The sequence below is a fragment of the Orbicella faveolata genome, unplaced genomic scaffold (genome assembly GCF_042242905.1).
Source record: "Orbicella faveolata isolate gen_17 unplaced genomic scaffold, um_ofav_v1 contig_3, whole genome shotgun sequence".
Classification (NCBI taxonomy): domain Eukaryota; kingdom Metazoa; phylum Cnidaria; class Anthozoa; order Scleractinia; family Merulinidae; genus Orbicella; species Orbicella faveolata.
The window spans coordinates 13,446,573-13,459,967 of record NW_028301558.1 but is presented as its reverse complement, the minus strand read 5'-3'; the positions used below and the strand labels follow the sequence as shown (position 1 = coordinate 13,459,967).

The window sequence follows — 13,395 nt, the reverse complement described above, 5'->3', positions numbered from 1 at the left end:
TGAGAAGTACAGGATTACAAAGATGGAAGTGAATTACAGATCATGAAATTTGTATTTTTTAATTTTTATTGCAAGTTGACAAAATAAAGTGAGTTTGTAGCAGTCTCCCCAGCTATACCTATTAAAATGCGATATCAGTCCCCTGCGGCACCCAGCGGATCTTTTCGGTAAATGATCTTTTCCGAATTGAAGGCCCTTTAATCCCTCTGATTTTCCTAAGTTAATTGTCACCTGGAACTTTTGTGATGTTTGTTGTTTTCGGATTGATGAAATTGTTGATTAGGTACCAAAAAAGAGGTCAGCTATGATTCTCGGAAAGACAATAAGACATAAGGTTTTCGGTAAATGGACAAAACTGCCTTATTTAAGGTTTCCACAGTAAATTAATGCTGACGACGATTATCAACCAGGTGATACAGGAAGGGAAAACGCTGCAAAAAAACGGTAGTGTTACGTAAGCACATCACTGAAAAAAGCACCGTTTCAAAAAAGCCTTAGTGTGGAAGGGGCCTTATTTAATGAGTTTTTTAGTATTCTTCGTATGTTTAGGCGCTTCAATCGAACGGTTTTAGAACGGATATCAACCGGTCGATGTTTTGCAGGAAGGAAAACGGCGTTGAGCTATTGAAAGTCCGAGAATCTAGGCAATCACATCATGTGTGGGAGGCGCGGTGGCCTCATGGTTAGTGTACTCGTCTCCGGATCGAGCGGTCCGGGTTCGAGCCCTGGCCGGTGACGTTGTGTTGTGTTCTTGGGCAAGACACTTTACTCTCACAGTACCTCTCTCTACCCAATTGTATAAATGGGTACCGGTGAACTTAATGCTGGGGGCAATCCTGCGATGGACTAGCATCCCATCCAGCGGGGAGTAGAAATACTCCTAGTCGCTTCATGCTACAGAAACCGGGATAAGCTCCGGCCTGATGGGCCACTTGGCTCGCATGCAGACTTTACCTTTACCTTTACCATATCATGTGTATCCAGAGCCACCTTCTCCTAGAGCCAAGGCCCCTCCGGCTGAGAGAGACAGGCAGTGAGTGGTCGCCAGTCGTCTTTTAAGCGTCGACGGTCGAGAGAGTCTGGAAGAAACTAGCCTGCGTAGCAAGCGTTTCCATGGGGTTTGGAAGCAAAGAAAGACCGAGGAACGGGATTTTTGGTGTTTTGTCTGCGCGGAAAACTGAGGGCGAGAGCCAAAAAAACAGAAAGAGGGGGTGGGAGAGGGGAAGGAAGGAAACTTACTTCCTTCCCCTCCCCCTCCCCCCTCTTTTACTCGCTCCATTTTTCGCGCTGTAATACTTGAAGATCCGAAGCGGAGGGGATCATGGGATCCAATGAACTCAAAAGACGACTGGGGACGAGTCAAGTAGGTAAATTTCTATTCGTACCCAGGCTCCTATGGTAGCGGGGGCGCTGAAAAAGGAGCTTGACAAACTAAGGAAACCAGACATAAAATATAAACGATAAACATTAAAATGTTTGTTAAGGCGTTTCATACTATTTGCTTTAATTCATCTTTGAGAATATGGTTTTCTATCAAGCCAGAGGCGTTTATTTGTCTTGCCATTTACTGAACTAGAAGTCGAACAGAATAGGTTCATTACTAGAGTGTTCAAAGTCTGTGGGCTGCCACCCGAAGAGATGTACACGCGAATGATATAAAATGGCAATGCAAGATACTTTATTCCCGAGCTTGAGACAAGTCGAGTCACTTGAATTAGCGATAAAGTTTATGCCACTCGAGTCGCCGGAAATCCGGTCGCCAAGTGCTTCACACAACACCGAATTTAAAATAATCCATGAAAAACAATTGCGTGGCAAAACCTGAAAACCGCGAAAAAGTCACGTATATACTTTGTCTCTATTCCACAATCAGCCGGGATGCGGTCTGTAAAATAATGCAAGACCATATCCCAGTTGGTTTCACAATGGAGACAAGCGGAGCAACGAAAAATCTACTTTTTTCTTGGTGCAGCCGTGTTCAGACGGGAAAAGAGCATAAGCTTGTTGGGACTTGATTCTTTTCGCAAGGTCACGCGATGTCAGGTAAGCGGAATCACGTCACGAAGTGTATTCTTCGCCCACACACATGTTCACGAACCAGGAGAAGTAAGTCAGATATCCTAGGGTCATGTTTTTGATTGTTTTCTTCTTTATTCAGTTTTTGAAAAAAAATAATTCGAAACACGTCATTTGTCTTTTTCTCCAAGTTTGCAGAAACAAAGCCCTTCGTGGAAGCAGGAGTTCACAGTTTGTTTTTGGAGGTAATGTTATTGTTGATTATCAAAACATCAGTGTTTTTTTAGTCGCTATCTTAGATTAGTTAAGCGGTTCTACAAACAATCACCGTGCCCCCTTAGAATTCTTGAAAACAGCATTACAACATATATTAGCCTCGACTCGTTGTACACGCTCCCGTGATTTTTCTTTATTTTCAGCGGGCTACAAAAGGAATATTTTTCCGGTTCGTTTAAAGCTCGCACAAGCAAATCATTCAACATTGCTCTTGCCGATTTCAACTGGAGTAAGACCATGTCAGTATTGAGGTATTCGACCCTTCTCAGTCTTTGAATCCAGTTTATTGCCTGTGTGGAGAGCAGGTTGAAATAGAAGTGAATATCTTTGATCAGATAAATGCACGCCACACACACATGCTTTTGGCGCACAGTGTGATGGCTCAGGGCAACAAAAGAAGGGCCCATCTTTCTGAGACTGATGCAACTAGTTTGCCTTCTGGAACTTTCTTGTATCCGAAAACTGTTCTACCAAGAGCGGCGTCGACACCGGAATTACCACTGGAAATCCGCAGTGCCTCTCAAGATTACGCCGCAGAAGAAAAGAACGCGAGCAAAAGGAAATACAGTCGTCCTCGGAGTGTCAGTTTTCATCCAGACATACGGTTATATTACGCCGCCACCACCAACGATTTAGATGAGGTGAAGATGTTGGTGGAGTCGGGAATGGCTGATGTGAACGCCACAAACCCCGCCGAAGGTGCAACGGCGTTGCACGGAGCCGCGTACGAAGGAAACGTAGATTGCATTCGGTATCTTCTAGAAAAGGGCGCTGACGTGAACGTGCAGGACGACGATGGTTGGACGTCGTTACACGCAGCTGTCTGTGGCGAGAAAAGGAAATGTGTTGAACTTTTGCTAAAAGCGAACTGTGACCCTTTTGCTGAGACCATTGATGGATTGACGCCATTTCAGATGGCAATAGAAATGGCGAATGATAAACTTGTTAGACTGTTTGTGAAAAAGTTTAGTGTCATGATGGACGACAAATCTGTTCCCGAGACTTTTGTATGAAGTTAACTTGCTAGCGAAGATTATATTAGAAAATTCAAAGTTCTTTGTAGCTAGACGAGTTTGGACTTCGAACAGTGGTAATCGAGTTCTTCTAAGCTCTAGTCAGCCAACTTTCAAAAAGAAGAGACAAATTGTATATAATTTTTTTCCTTTCAATTCAAATCTATTCAAATTCTAATACACGAGAAAGTTGATCGTCAAACTGAACTTTCACCTCGCCCTTCACGAGGCTAAAACTGAACTTTTGATTATAGTTTAGAGAATAAAATTAATCTTCTCTTATTAGTTAACGTTTTGTCAACTATTTCGAGTGTGGACCCATCACTATGGCTTATTGCCATTCTCGAGAGGAGCATGCTTTGGCACGGCTTTTTAACGCATTCAAAGTGCTTGATGCGTTGCTAATTTGCTCTATAAGAGATAGAAATGCATGTTTCCAAGCTATTAGGCTCAAATATAACAACCTTTGTTGTTGCTCTCCCTGTGGGACTCATTATCTCTGAAGTGGAACTGAATGATATAGACACTCTAACACCAGGGCCTTTTATAATAGATCAGATCTGATTCGTGTCACGCGCGCGCGTTCGCGAATTCGATCACGCGAAGGTGATTTGTAGTCTCTTCCACTTCGCATTTGTCGCCAAAAGGGAAAACGTCAGACTGAGATTTCTCAGAAACACTTCTAATGCCTTTGCAGAGAGCTATGTAATATAAACTGAAGCTGTTACGCTATATTAACTCCAGTTTTCCTCCCAAATCGCATTACGTGACAGACATTTCGAGAACTTTCGCCTTTGCATTGCTTTTTGTCCAGTTTCCGAATAGTGCAAACCCGGACGATGGAGCCAAATAATTCTGTGTACATAATGACAGCCCGTTTACACCCTGAAACTAGATATTTAATGACTTGCTCAAAACGATATTTTGAAGCACGAAACAAAATTCATGTAATGCACGAAGTGGTTAAAGCTACTTGATTTAATAGAAGATTTCTTGCAATCTATAATCACATTAGTACTTGACCACACAGGTCTAACTTTAATTTGCGCATCTTTTGTCATCGACCTTTGAAAAAAAAGATTGCACGATTTTTTCGTAAAAGAAGTCAGCGCGTGTTTGTTATGGAAAACAAGGGACGCAAATGCAGCCTTTTCACTAAATAGGAGAGTTCGGGTTTCTTATGACTTTAACCCGGCAGCCAGGACCAGTGCTTTGTAATAGAGTACTTTTAAGTTTGACTCACAGGGATATATAATTAATTTTCTCAACAAGTAGCTTCATTGCCGGGTCGTGACAATTGACTGGCTCAATTGGTTACTGTTATGTTACAACAAGAAAAGACATGTAAGGGCAAATGTTTCAGCCAGACGCACTGGCTCAGCAGTTTGTTTTCGTGACTGCGGGGCTAAAACAAGACGAAAAGAAATTCAGTGAATTCCTCGAAGGGGAAAGCTGTGTTTTAATAGGAGATTGCTATGGAAAGGAACCGGGCACCCGGTTTAAGGCTTAAAAAAGAAAAATCAGTAAGCTCTCTGCACTCCGATCCTTATTAGCGTTAAAAGGTTAATCTAATCGGCATTTCCGCAACACACAACCTCGTTCCCAGGCCCCAAGCTAGGGAAAAGGCTCCGGGAACGAGGCTGCACAACACAAATAGCGAAGAATAGTCGATCTGTCAATGCACTGAAAATTGTCAAAATTACGCCACTTTGAAAAAGTATGTTTGCTCGCTGGCATGTGTAGCTTTCTTTAACAAATAAAGCATCATGCATAAAACACACATTCAACTTAAGTCCCCGCCATATCGGGTTTCCGTTGAGGATCAATACATAACCATTTCGACAAACAACAAGAAAAGGCTTGGTAATTGTTTGCCCGCTTAACAGTTAAAAATGATAACCAATTTGTAGAAAAAGGGTCACTTTGTTTCATTTCAGCATTTGTACGTCGCATGAAGCAAAATTCAAGGTAATAAAGCATTGAAAATATTTTTCATGAGTTTACAGACGAAAAAGCGTAAGTTAGGACAGAACTTAATTATATGTAAATTACAAACTGCTAAAGCTATCTTTAACTGACACATAGATCACCTGCATCGACAAGTCTAAAAAGATACTTGTCTGAATGAAAAATCTGAAGGGAATAAAATTTATTCTCGAAGGTTCCCCCAACACAAAACTAAAAATTTTACATCAAGAAAAAAGGAAAATGAAGCCGTTTTATATTCATATTCAGCAAAATGTTAAACTTGGAGAGAAGGCAAACTCGGGAATGAATTTTTTCGTAGTTTTTAATTTATTCATTTTCGCTCTAAGCCAATTAGTAAAATAAATTTCGTTTCCGGAATTCTTATTATGTTGAGCAACTTAATAAAACTAAACGATTGCCGGATACTTCGCTAAAAATACACAGAGCAGATTCATTTTCTCAGAAAAACATCCTCCTCACTTCTGTCAAGAGTTGTCCAGATGTGTCTCAGAATTTCGAACACAGTGTAAGTCTTTCTCTTGAAAGCTATCGCCAATTGTCGCCTTTAAAAACAAGACATTTATATTTGTGATGGAAATTAAAATGAGGACGCTGCAATCTGACATCTAGCGAAGTCATGAAATCCTCTTTCAGAAAGCACACATGCATCTTTAGCGGAGAACCCTGAACTGGAGACAGATAATTGCTGATTATTTTTCTTTAACTTTTGTCAACTTTCTTCTTCCCTTTCTGCTGAAACTTAGTACCTTCTGAAATCATCTTGTGTAAAAACATTCTGTTTTTCATGTGAATTATCCAAATCCCCTCAGGTGGGGATTAATTATTGTTTTAACAAGTAATATACAGTGATAAAATCAGCCAATGAAATCGTTGTTTGCACGATCACCTGCGTAAGAACGGAAACCAACTTGTCTCGGTTGTCAAGTGTAGCTATATATATGTCAAGTACGAGTCGTTAACCAGGTTAAACAATACCACAGGATGTTGTAAGCTAAACTTCTCCGTTCTTTCATGCAGTATGGTGGAAAACGAAAAACCGTGGCCCGAGCCAGTCCCCGATTGGCCTGAAGCGAAGGAAATTTGGAAATGGGGCTGGCCCGTTCACGTGTATTTCTTTACAGTGCTGTATTGCTTTGTCATAGTTCGCGGACTCTACGTCCTCCTAAAGCAAGGGAAAGCGTTTTTCAGGAGGACGGATCACCGCTTTTTGATGAACGCGCTTCTTTTGACATTTGGCGCGACTCGCACAGTGTTTCTGATCTGGGATCCGTACGGTTCGAATCCAAACCACAACAAAACAGAGCTCGTCATTTGCATCATAACTTTTGGCGTCGGAACAGCGTGCGTAACCTCAGCATTCAGTTACCTATTGCTAATTGTATTAGAAAGTACTCGTATCTCGCTTGCACCGAGCAAGTTTCAAAACCAAAGGTTCTTCCTCGGGGTTTGGACCGTGAACGTACTTTACGTGATACTTTCGGACTTAATCGTTGCTCATTTTCATGAAGCCAAGGTAATGATATTGATTTGTCAACTAACTTTCGCTCTCTGGGGATTTCTTCTTGCTTTGGGCTATGCATTGGCCGCGGCACGACTATGGCGTAACTTGAAAGCTTCGCGCCAAACCACGCAGTACAACCAAGGCCTCGCTGCCGAGAGCAAAAAGATAAAAAGGTTGGTGTGTTTGCTGTGTTTGGGGTCAATTTGTGGCGTGGTTATGTTCTCCACCATTGTGTACACGGCACTTGGCGACACAGGAGTGTACAATGAATCAGGAATAGTGCGCCACTGGCCGTGGATTGCCGTGCAGACATTACTAAGGACTTGTGAGGTGTTTATGTGCTTTGTTATATTTCTGATCGCGCTTAAGACAGCCACTGCTAATTCTACGAACAACAATCGAGTCGACAGTGACTCGAAAGGAACAGCCTAAATTCCCTGAGCAAAGAAATTGCTTGTCTAGCTCCAGTCAGCCATGTTTCGGTTGACAGACCTCGAGAAAAAAGACTAACAAATTGCATCAAAAAAAACAAGCAGCATGGGGCTTCGCATAAAATTTTCCTCACATTGCAGAAACGTTAATACCTCCAGCAAAAATATCGAAAAATATGTAAATGGAGTTTCTTAGATGATATCAGTGAAAAAGCATTTTTCAGATTAATATCGGGATAAAAGTGCCGATTTCGCCTGATAAAGAACGTTCCGAATTTTGAAAATAAGTTCTAAATTTACCAAGGGAAATAGCATCACATTCTAAAACTTTAATTTGAAGAAAAATTCTGTAGCGCGTCAAATCAAACAACTTCAACTTAACTCGATATAGTGTCACCAAAAATGGAACAGAATAAATGAAGGGAAAAATTGTTTTAAAAAATAATTGTTCCTCTTTACTGAGAGGCAGAACGTGAATAAAGCGTAGTCTTTCAATTTACATAGGACTTTCAAAGTAAAAGAAGCTGTTTCAAAGTATTTAAATTTTGCGTGTCGACCGTCATGAAGCGATTATAATTAGGATATTTCTATAATGAGACGAAAAAATCTGACCGCAAACACTGCATATGGTAAGTATAACCTTGATCAAAATTGTTTGTCAAAGAAATTGCGACCTGTCAAAGACCTGTCAAAGAAATTGCCTACGTGGAGACGTCTACGAGGATTTCCTATCAAGCCGAAAGAGTGACTTTTTTAGCGTGAAAGAAATTGTGCACATGTACACTCAGGCTAACAGTTCTTTAGCGGCTAAATATTACATTTCTTAAAATACTCGCGAATTAAACATATTCGCTTCAGTCAATTAATGGTGACGTTAGAAATTCTCTACGGGGTATCTTTATTTACTCTAAGACTGTCACAGTAAAAAATATTAAACAACATTCGATTAATATCTTAATATTCAGCTGTTTTGAGGATGTGGTAATTCGAAAAGCGCAAAAACGAACGTAACCAACGCCGAAACTGATTTTGGCTTGTCGCATTTTCTGTTGCTTTAACGCGAATTACAGGAAATCATTGCTTTTTACTTCTATCGGGGTAAAACTCTGTGAACTTCAATCAAGAAACAAAAAACTAGGCCTACCCAGAATACCTTTCGGTATTCTTGTGTAACCTTGTACGTTTTCTGTCGGGACTGCCCCCCCCCCCCCTTCCACTTCCTTTTATTTCTGCTAATATTGAACATTATTGTATGAACTAAAACTGTTATTTTTTTTTTTGTTAACTATGTCACTCATACTGTTCCAGTAACTTAGGCATCTTACCATGAATATGATTCAAACAATCAACTTATCTAACTTGACAAAATTCTCTTTAACTCATTCTATCACATGATATTCTTTACATAATACTCGCACGAATCATTTAGAGCGGAGTAGTTCACCATATCTCGTTAGAAAGGACACAAAAAGTACTTTCTGGAAAAAAAAAAGGTTGCCTTCTTGGAAACTGATATTTCTTTTACAAAAATTTCACTCAATAGGACTTTATAGGGAAAAAAAAGGTTAAAAAATTAAAGCAAAACAACTACTCAGTGTTCCAATTTGATGCTGAAACAAACCATTTGTCTTGATATACGAGCAAACGTATCTCGAAAGCAGAACAGAAGTCGAGATTTTTTTTCCGAGACGTAAAAAAAAGTATCGCGTTACAGTCACCATATATGCAAATTAGAGTCAAGCTTCTTGTCCTCAACGAAATCGCTGCAAAACATTTATATTTACATTCGGATCCCAGCAAAGTCACCCAGCCATCACATGAGCTCTACGCCACGTAAGATTACTTAATACAAATAAGCGATCCGAATAAAGGAGATGCCAAAGGTTAAATTGGAGTGTATTTTTGACATTGAAATGCTGCTCGAAGATGGCGAAGCGTGAACTCTTGGTTGCAAGAACCTTGAAATGCTGCTAGAAGATGGCGAAACGCGACCCCTTGGTTGCAAGAATCACATGTACCCGACACCAGCTTGCGCGCTTGCTAAAATAATACCCGAGACCAGCGTGGGCCTAGTTTCATCAAATCGGGAACGCTTTGCATACTACAAACACATTTCTTACTTTTTTGAAATTCCTTGTATGTACTGACACGTGGGGAGTCCTAGGGTGCCTCCTCGTGTTTTGGCTTCTGGGCCAAAACCCTGCGGGGGCAATTAGCCCTCACCCGTAAATATCAACCCTTAGGCTTGTTTCCGTCAAACCAACTAAATTTCATCCCAAATCCTCTCTTTCGAAGTGCTCTTGTGAACATTTTATCACAAATGAGTTCATAAAAGTCATAAAACACCAAAATGTGAAGAATACTCACATGATACAAGTATGAAGGTGCCAGAGGTTTGAGATGAACATGGGAAGAATTTCGCGTAAACGGCCCGTTGTCAAATGACATGTGATAGATAGTCCGATATTCTTAACAAGATTTTGGACCTAGCCGAAGGAGTGGTCCGTAAAATTCCCCAAAAATAGCATGCGATATGTTTACCAATGTGAGGAGGCGTTAGATTGGCAAAGATTCTTACCGTACAGTGCAAGAAACAGTGGAATCCTATTTTTTCGAATCATCTCGGGCAATGGAAGCCGGGTCGAGAAATTCCTTGTTGATGGCCGGTCGCCATCTTCCATTACTGGAGAAGCCAACGAGCACGGTCTTCGAGAGGTCTGGAGCGAGTGTCAAAACGGCCAACGAGACTGCAAAGAGACGCGCGCGAGTGACACTCGTATGCCACGCCTTCGCTTTTGCAGTCAAGAAATCATGGAAGTGTCGTGTACTATCTCATGACAGTGGTCTGGCTTTCACATGGCTTAGTGGAACTAAAATCACAGCAAAAAGTATCACTCTTTTATAGTTACAGTTTATCATGAAGTAAAATAACGGGAATCGTCAGGAGCATGGAGTCATAAAATTCATAGAAAACAATTTTTTTTTTTTGTAACTAGTTCTAGGTTTAACTGGTAAAATTCCTGGATTTCAAATTCTTTTTCGGAGAGTCGAAATTGTCCAGGAAGAGATATAAAATCGACAGCCTCATAGAAATGGTATTTGCCAGTTGCAAATGACTATCAAGAAATGTCGATCATTGTCGCACTGGACTCGTGTTTTCCGGCCCCTCGTTCGAGATCCCCCGTCGGATCCGGGGGAGACTCCCATATAGAAAAAAACGGGGATGCTGGTCGGAAATTTTGAAAAGAATACCTAAGAGGTACCAAGATTCTGTTTTCTGGGCGTGGCTTAAATTTTTTTCCCCTAAGAGGTACCAACTCTTACATAACACATTATCTCCTGTCATATTTTGTTCGGCTCAATACCCTAAATGGTACCACAAAAGCACCCGCTGAAGACCTTTAGAGGTTAAACACCCCAGGAGGTACTAAAACCGCGTTTTCAACCCCTAAAAGATACGACGAGGACCCCCGTCATTTATATAACGGAATCCCCACCGCCCCCTCCCCCACCCCCCATCCCCAACCCGGGCCAACAGACTTTGTCTGAGAAAAAATATTGTTTTCTTTTAGCATCATCTTGAACTTCGATAGAAATGCTGCGCTCTGGTAAAGAATTTTCCATTTAAGGATTTTCCTTTCCTCAAAGTCAACGAATCGATGCGGAAAGCCACGGAACAAAACACCTTTTGATCATGAAGATGTCGACATTTTAATATGGCTACCAACCGAACGACAGGTAAATAAGATTTTAAAACGCTTCGGTTTATTTAGTACAGAAAGCAACAGTCGGTCCTTGTTATGGTAGTGTGTTTATGGTAATATTGAACTGTCTGACAAAGCACAATGATTCACCTGCGTGGAAGACGCTAAGGAGCAGCGACCGCCTTTCAACATCACACAGAAGAATCAATTTCCCGCACTTTATACGATGCATTATTTGTCTCTACTGTCAAAAAACTGAATGAATCAAGATTTATAATTAATCACCCGGGAAACTAGAACAATATACCTAACCACAGCACTTCGCGAATAACAAAGAAAGGTCTCGACGCAGCAATATTCTGCCTCTTGTTTCCCTTAGCATCGTCTGGTGTTTGAGGATTAAACGAATAATAAGCCAGGGCTTGACAGCGCCGTGTTTGAAAAGGACGTTTTAGAAGGTTTACTGTTATAAAACAGCTCACTATAAGAAGGAGGAATATATTTTCTATACCGAATAAAAGAACTGCAGATTAAGCACCGGATAATTGCCGCTCTTAAAATTACGATAATTCGAAGAGGGGGCCAAGGATAGTGCAGGCTTTCATTAACACGACTGATAGCTGTTTTCGGCTTTCATATTGAAATGTGTCCCAAAATAACATTTGCCTATGCAAACAAATTACAATTGAGCGGAATTAATATACCAGGCGTACGCTTTTGAAGTTTGTGAATTTTAATCACGATTTTAATGTTGAGAGCTCCTGCGTAACGAGTTAGACTTAGAGAGATTTTTTTTCAGTTAACACGAAAACCGTTGACAAGTGTATTAAGGCGGATCGGGTGAAGGTTATTTTTGGCTTTGCAAGCATCTTTCCTGTTAAAATCTACATCAAGAAAAGAGAAAAAAGTCCTTGTGACAAGTTCATAACATCCGGTTTGGAAAACATTTCGCTGTGAAAACGGACTGTTGTTTTCTTCGCAAGTAAAGTGTACTTGCGTACGGCGTTAAGTATACACTAGAACCTCGTGGAGCACGTTGTAGAGAATTGTGCTGTGTTATTCTCGCGCGAGGACAAGCTGGTCTGTCCGGTTACCAAGACACCGCACAGAAAAATCCATATTCTCCGTCTATTATGATGTAATAATATGGAAGGCAGTGCAAATTTCGAGAGTCACGGATCGACTTTTCTCAAGAACTGAAAACCAGCACCGAGGCAACAAACAGAAGTGAGGAAAGTCGAAACATTCATGAAAAATTCTTGCAACTGTGGATTACATGTAATTCCTCGATGAAATGGAAGCATCTGCCAACGAGGGAGTCACCAGCGGCGAAGAAGCGTTTAAAAGTTGCGGAAGAACGGGTAGGCGAGGAGCGTGTACTGGCACAGATATTGCGCGCGACAAACTACAAGATATTATTCAGAAGGTTGAAGAAGTCTCCTTGAACGAAACGGAAGGCTCACAAACGAACCAAAACGAGAAAGAGACGTAGCACAAGTACATAAGGAATAACTCATTATAGCTTTTTAGTTTAAGCGCGTGGAGGAACACCGCGCTAAAATCCCGCCTCCTAATGGAGCGCGCGACTGCCGAGTTTTACATTACATCAGTGAAGTTTATTGGCATATCGATATTGTAATTGGTTGTTTGAATGAAATGGATATTTTTTTTTTTTGCTTGCATCGAAAGCAGCATTCCGGTTGTTACAAAATATTCCCGTATTATTAAGCATCTGACATATGCCAGCAGGTTCTTTGGCAGTTCTATCACATAATGTTAAAAGTAAACAAACCTCAATGCTCGTTTGAATTGGAGCTTGGCGATTATTCGACTTTCAAGAAATGATATTGAACGTCGAGGAGAAGGCGGTCTAAAATCTACCTTGATAAATGTATATTCACATTTTTCACGAAAAGGCGAATTAAGCTTCTTGAAAAAAAGGATTATATAAAAAAAATTGTTTTTTAGTATCAGTTGCTGTTATTACATGTTTTATATTTGTTGAGGCACCCTCTTTCCTGTTTATTTCGTATTTCACTGTCGATGCTATTCGTGCTCTTTTCCAAATATTTACTTCATCAATTTAGAAAGCTTGTGAAATTATCACAAACCTGGTCAAGCTGATGAATTCAAAACAAGAACAATGTTTATCTTTTTAACTATTTTTCTAAACAAGTGTCGAAAACAGCAGGTGGACAAAGGAAATTGAAATTTCACACTTGAGGTGTGTCATTATAATTATAACTCGTAGACGCGAATTTGAGTGATTTTTCGAAACACTGGCGTTGAAATTATCCAAGTAAAGTAAGGAAAATAATTTTGCGAAATTTTCGGACAATTTTCATAAGTAATCATGGCTTTAAAATGTATTTTATTTTTTGCTACCTGCAGTTTACAAAAACGGCGCCTCACACGCGTGCATTTTATAGACAAATAAAAGCGAACCTGACAGATTTTTAAAGCCA

The 13,395-nt window shown here is 40.5% G+C and overlaps 2 protein-coding genes across 2 annotated transcripts; both read left to right on the top strand.

The window, feature by feature from the left end:
* Positions 1 to 2,072: 2,072 nt before the first annotated feature.
* LOC110048284 (uncharacterized) lies at positions 2,073 to 3,595 on the top strand. The gene is made up of 3 exons (XM_020754070.2): positions 2,073 to 2,106; positions 2,208 to 2,261; positions 2,436 to 3,595. The coding sequence occupies exon 3, from the start codon at positions 2,649 to 2,651 to the stop codon at positions 3,303 to 3,305; it is 657 nt and encodes a 218-aa protein (XP_020609729.2). The 5' UTR covers positions 2,073 to 2,106; positions 2,208 to 2,261; positions 2,436 to 2,648; the 3' UTR covers positions 3,306 to 3,595.
* Positions 3,596 to 6,209: 2,614 nt separating this feature from the next.
* LOC110048291 (uncharacterized) lies at positions 6,210 to 8,184 on the top strand. Its single transcript, XM_020754078.2, has one exon. The coding sequence runs from the start codon at positions 6,313 to 6,315 to the stop codon at positions 7,225 to 7,227; it is 915 nt and encodes a 304-aa protein (XP_020609737.2). The 5' UTR covers positions 6,210 to 6,312; the 3' UTR covers positions 7,228 to 8,184.
* The last annotated feature ends 5,211 nt before the right edge of the window (positions 8,185 to 13,395 follow it).

Coding starts and splice junctions, on each gene's coding strand:
- LOC110048291 (XM_020754078.2), top strand. CDS start 6,313: ATGGTGGAAAACGAAAAACCGTGGCCCGAGCCAGTCCCCGATTGGCCT.
- LOC110048284 (XM_020754070.2), top strand. CDS start 2,649: ATGCTTTTGGCGCACAGTGTGATGGCTCAGGGCAACAAAAGAAGGGCC.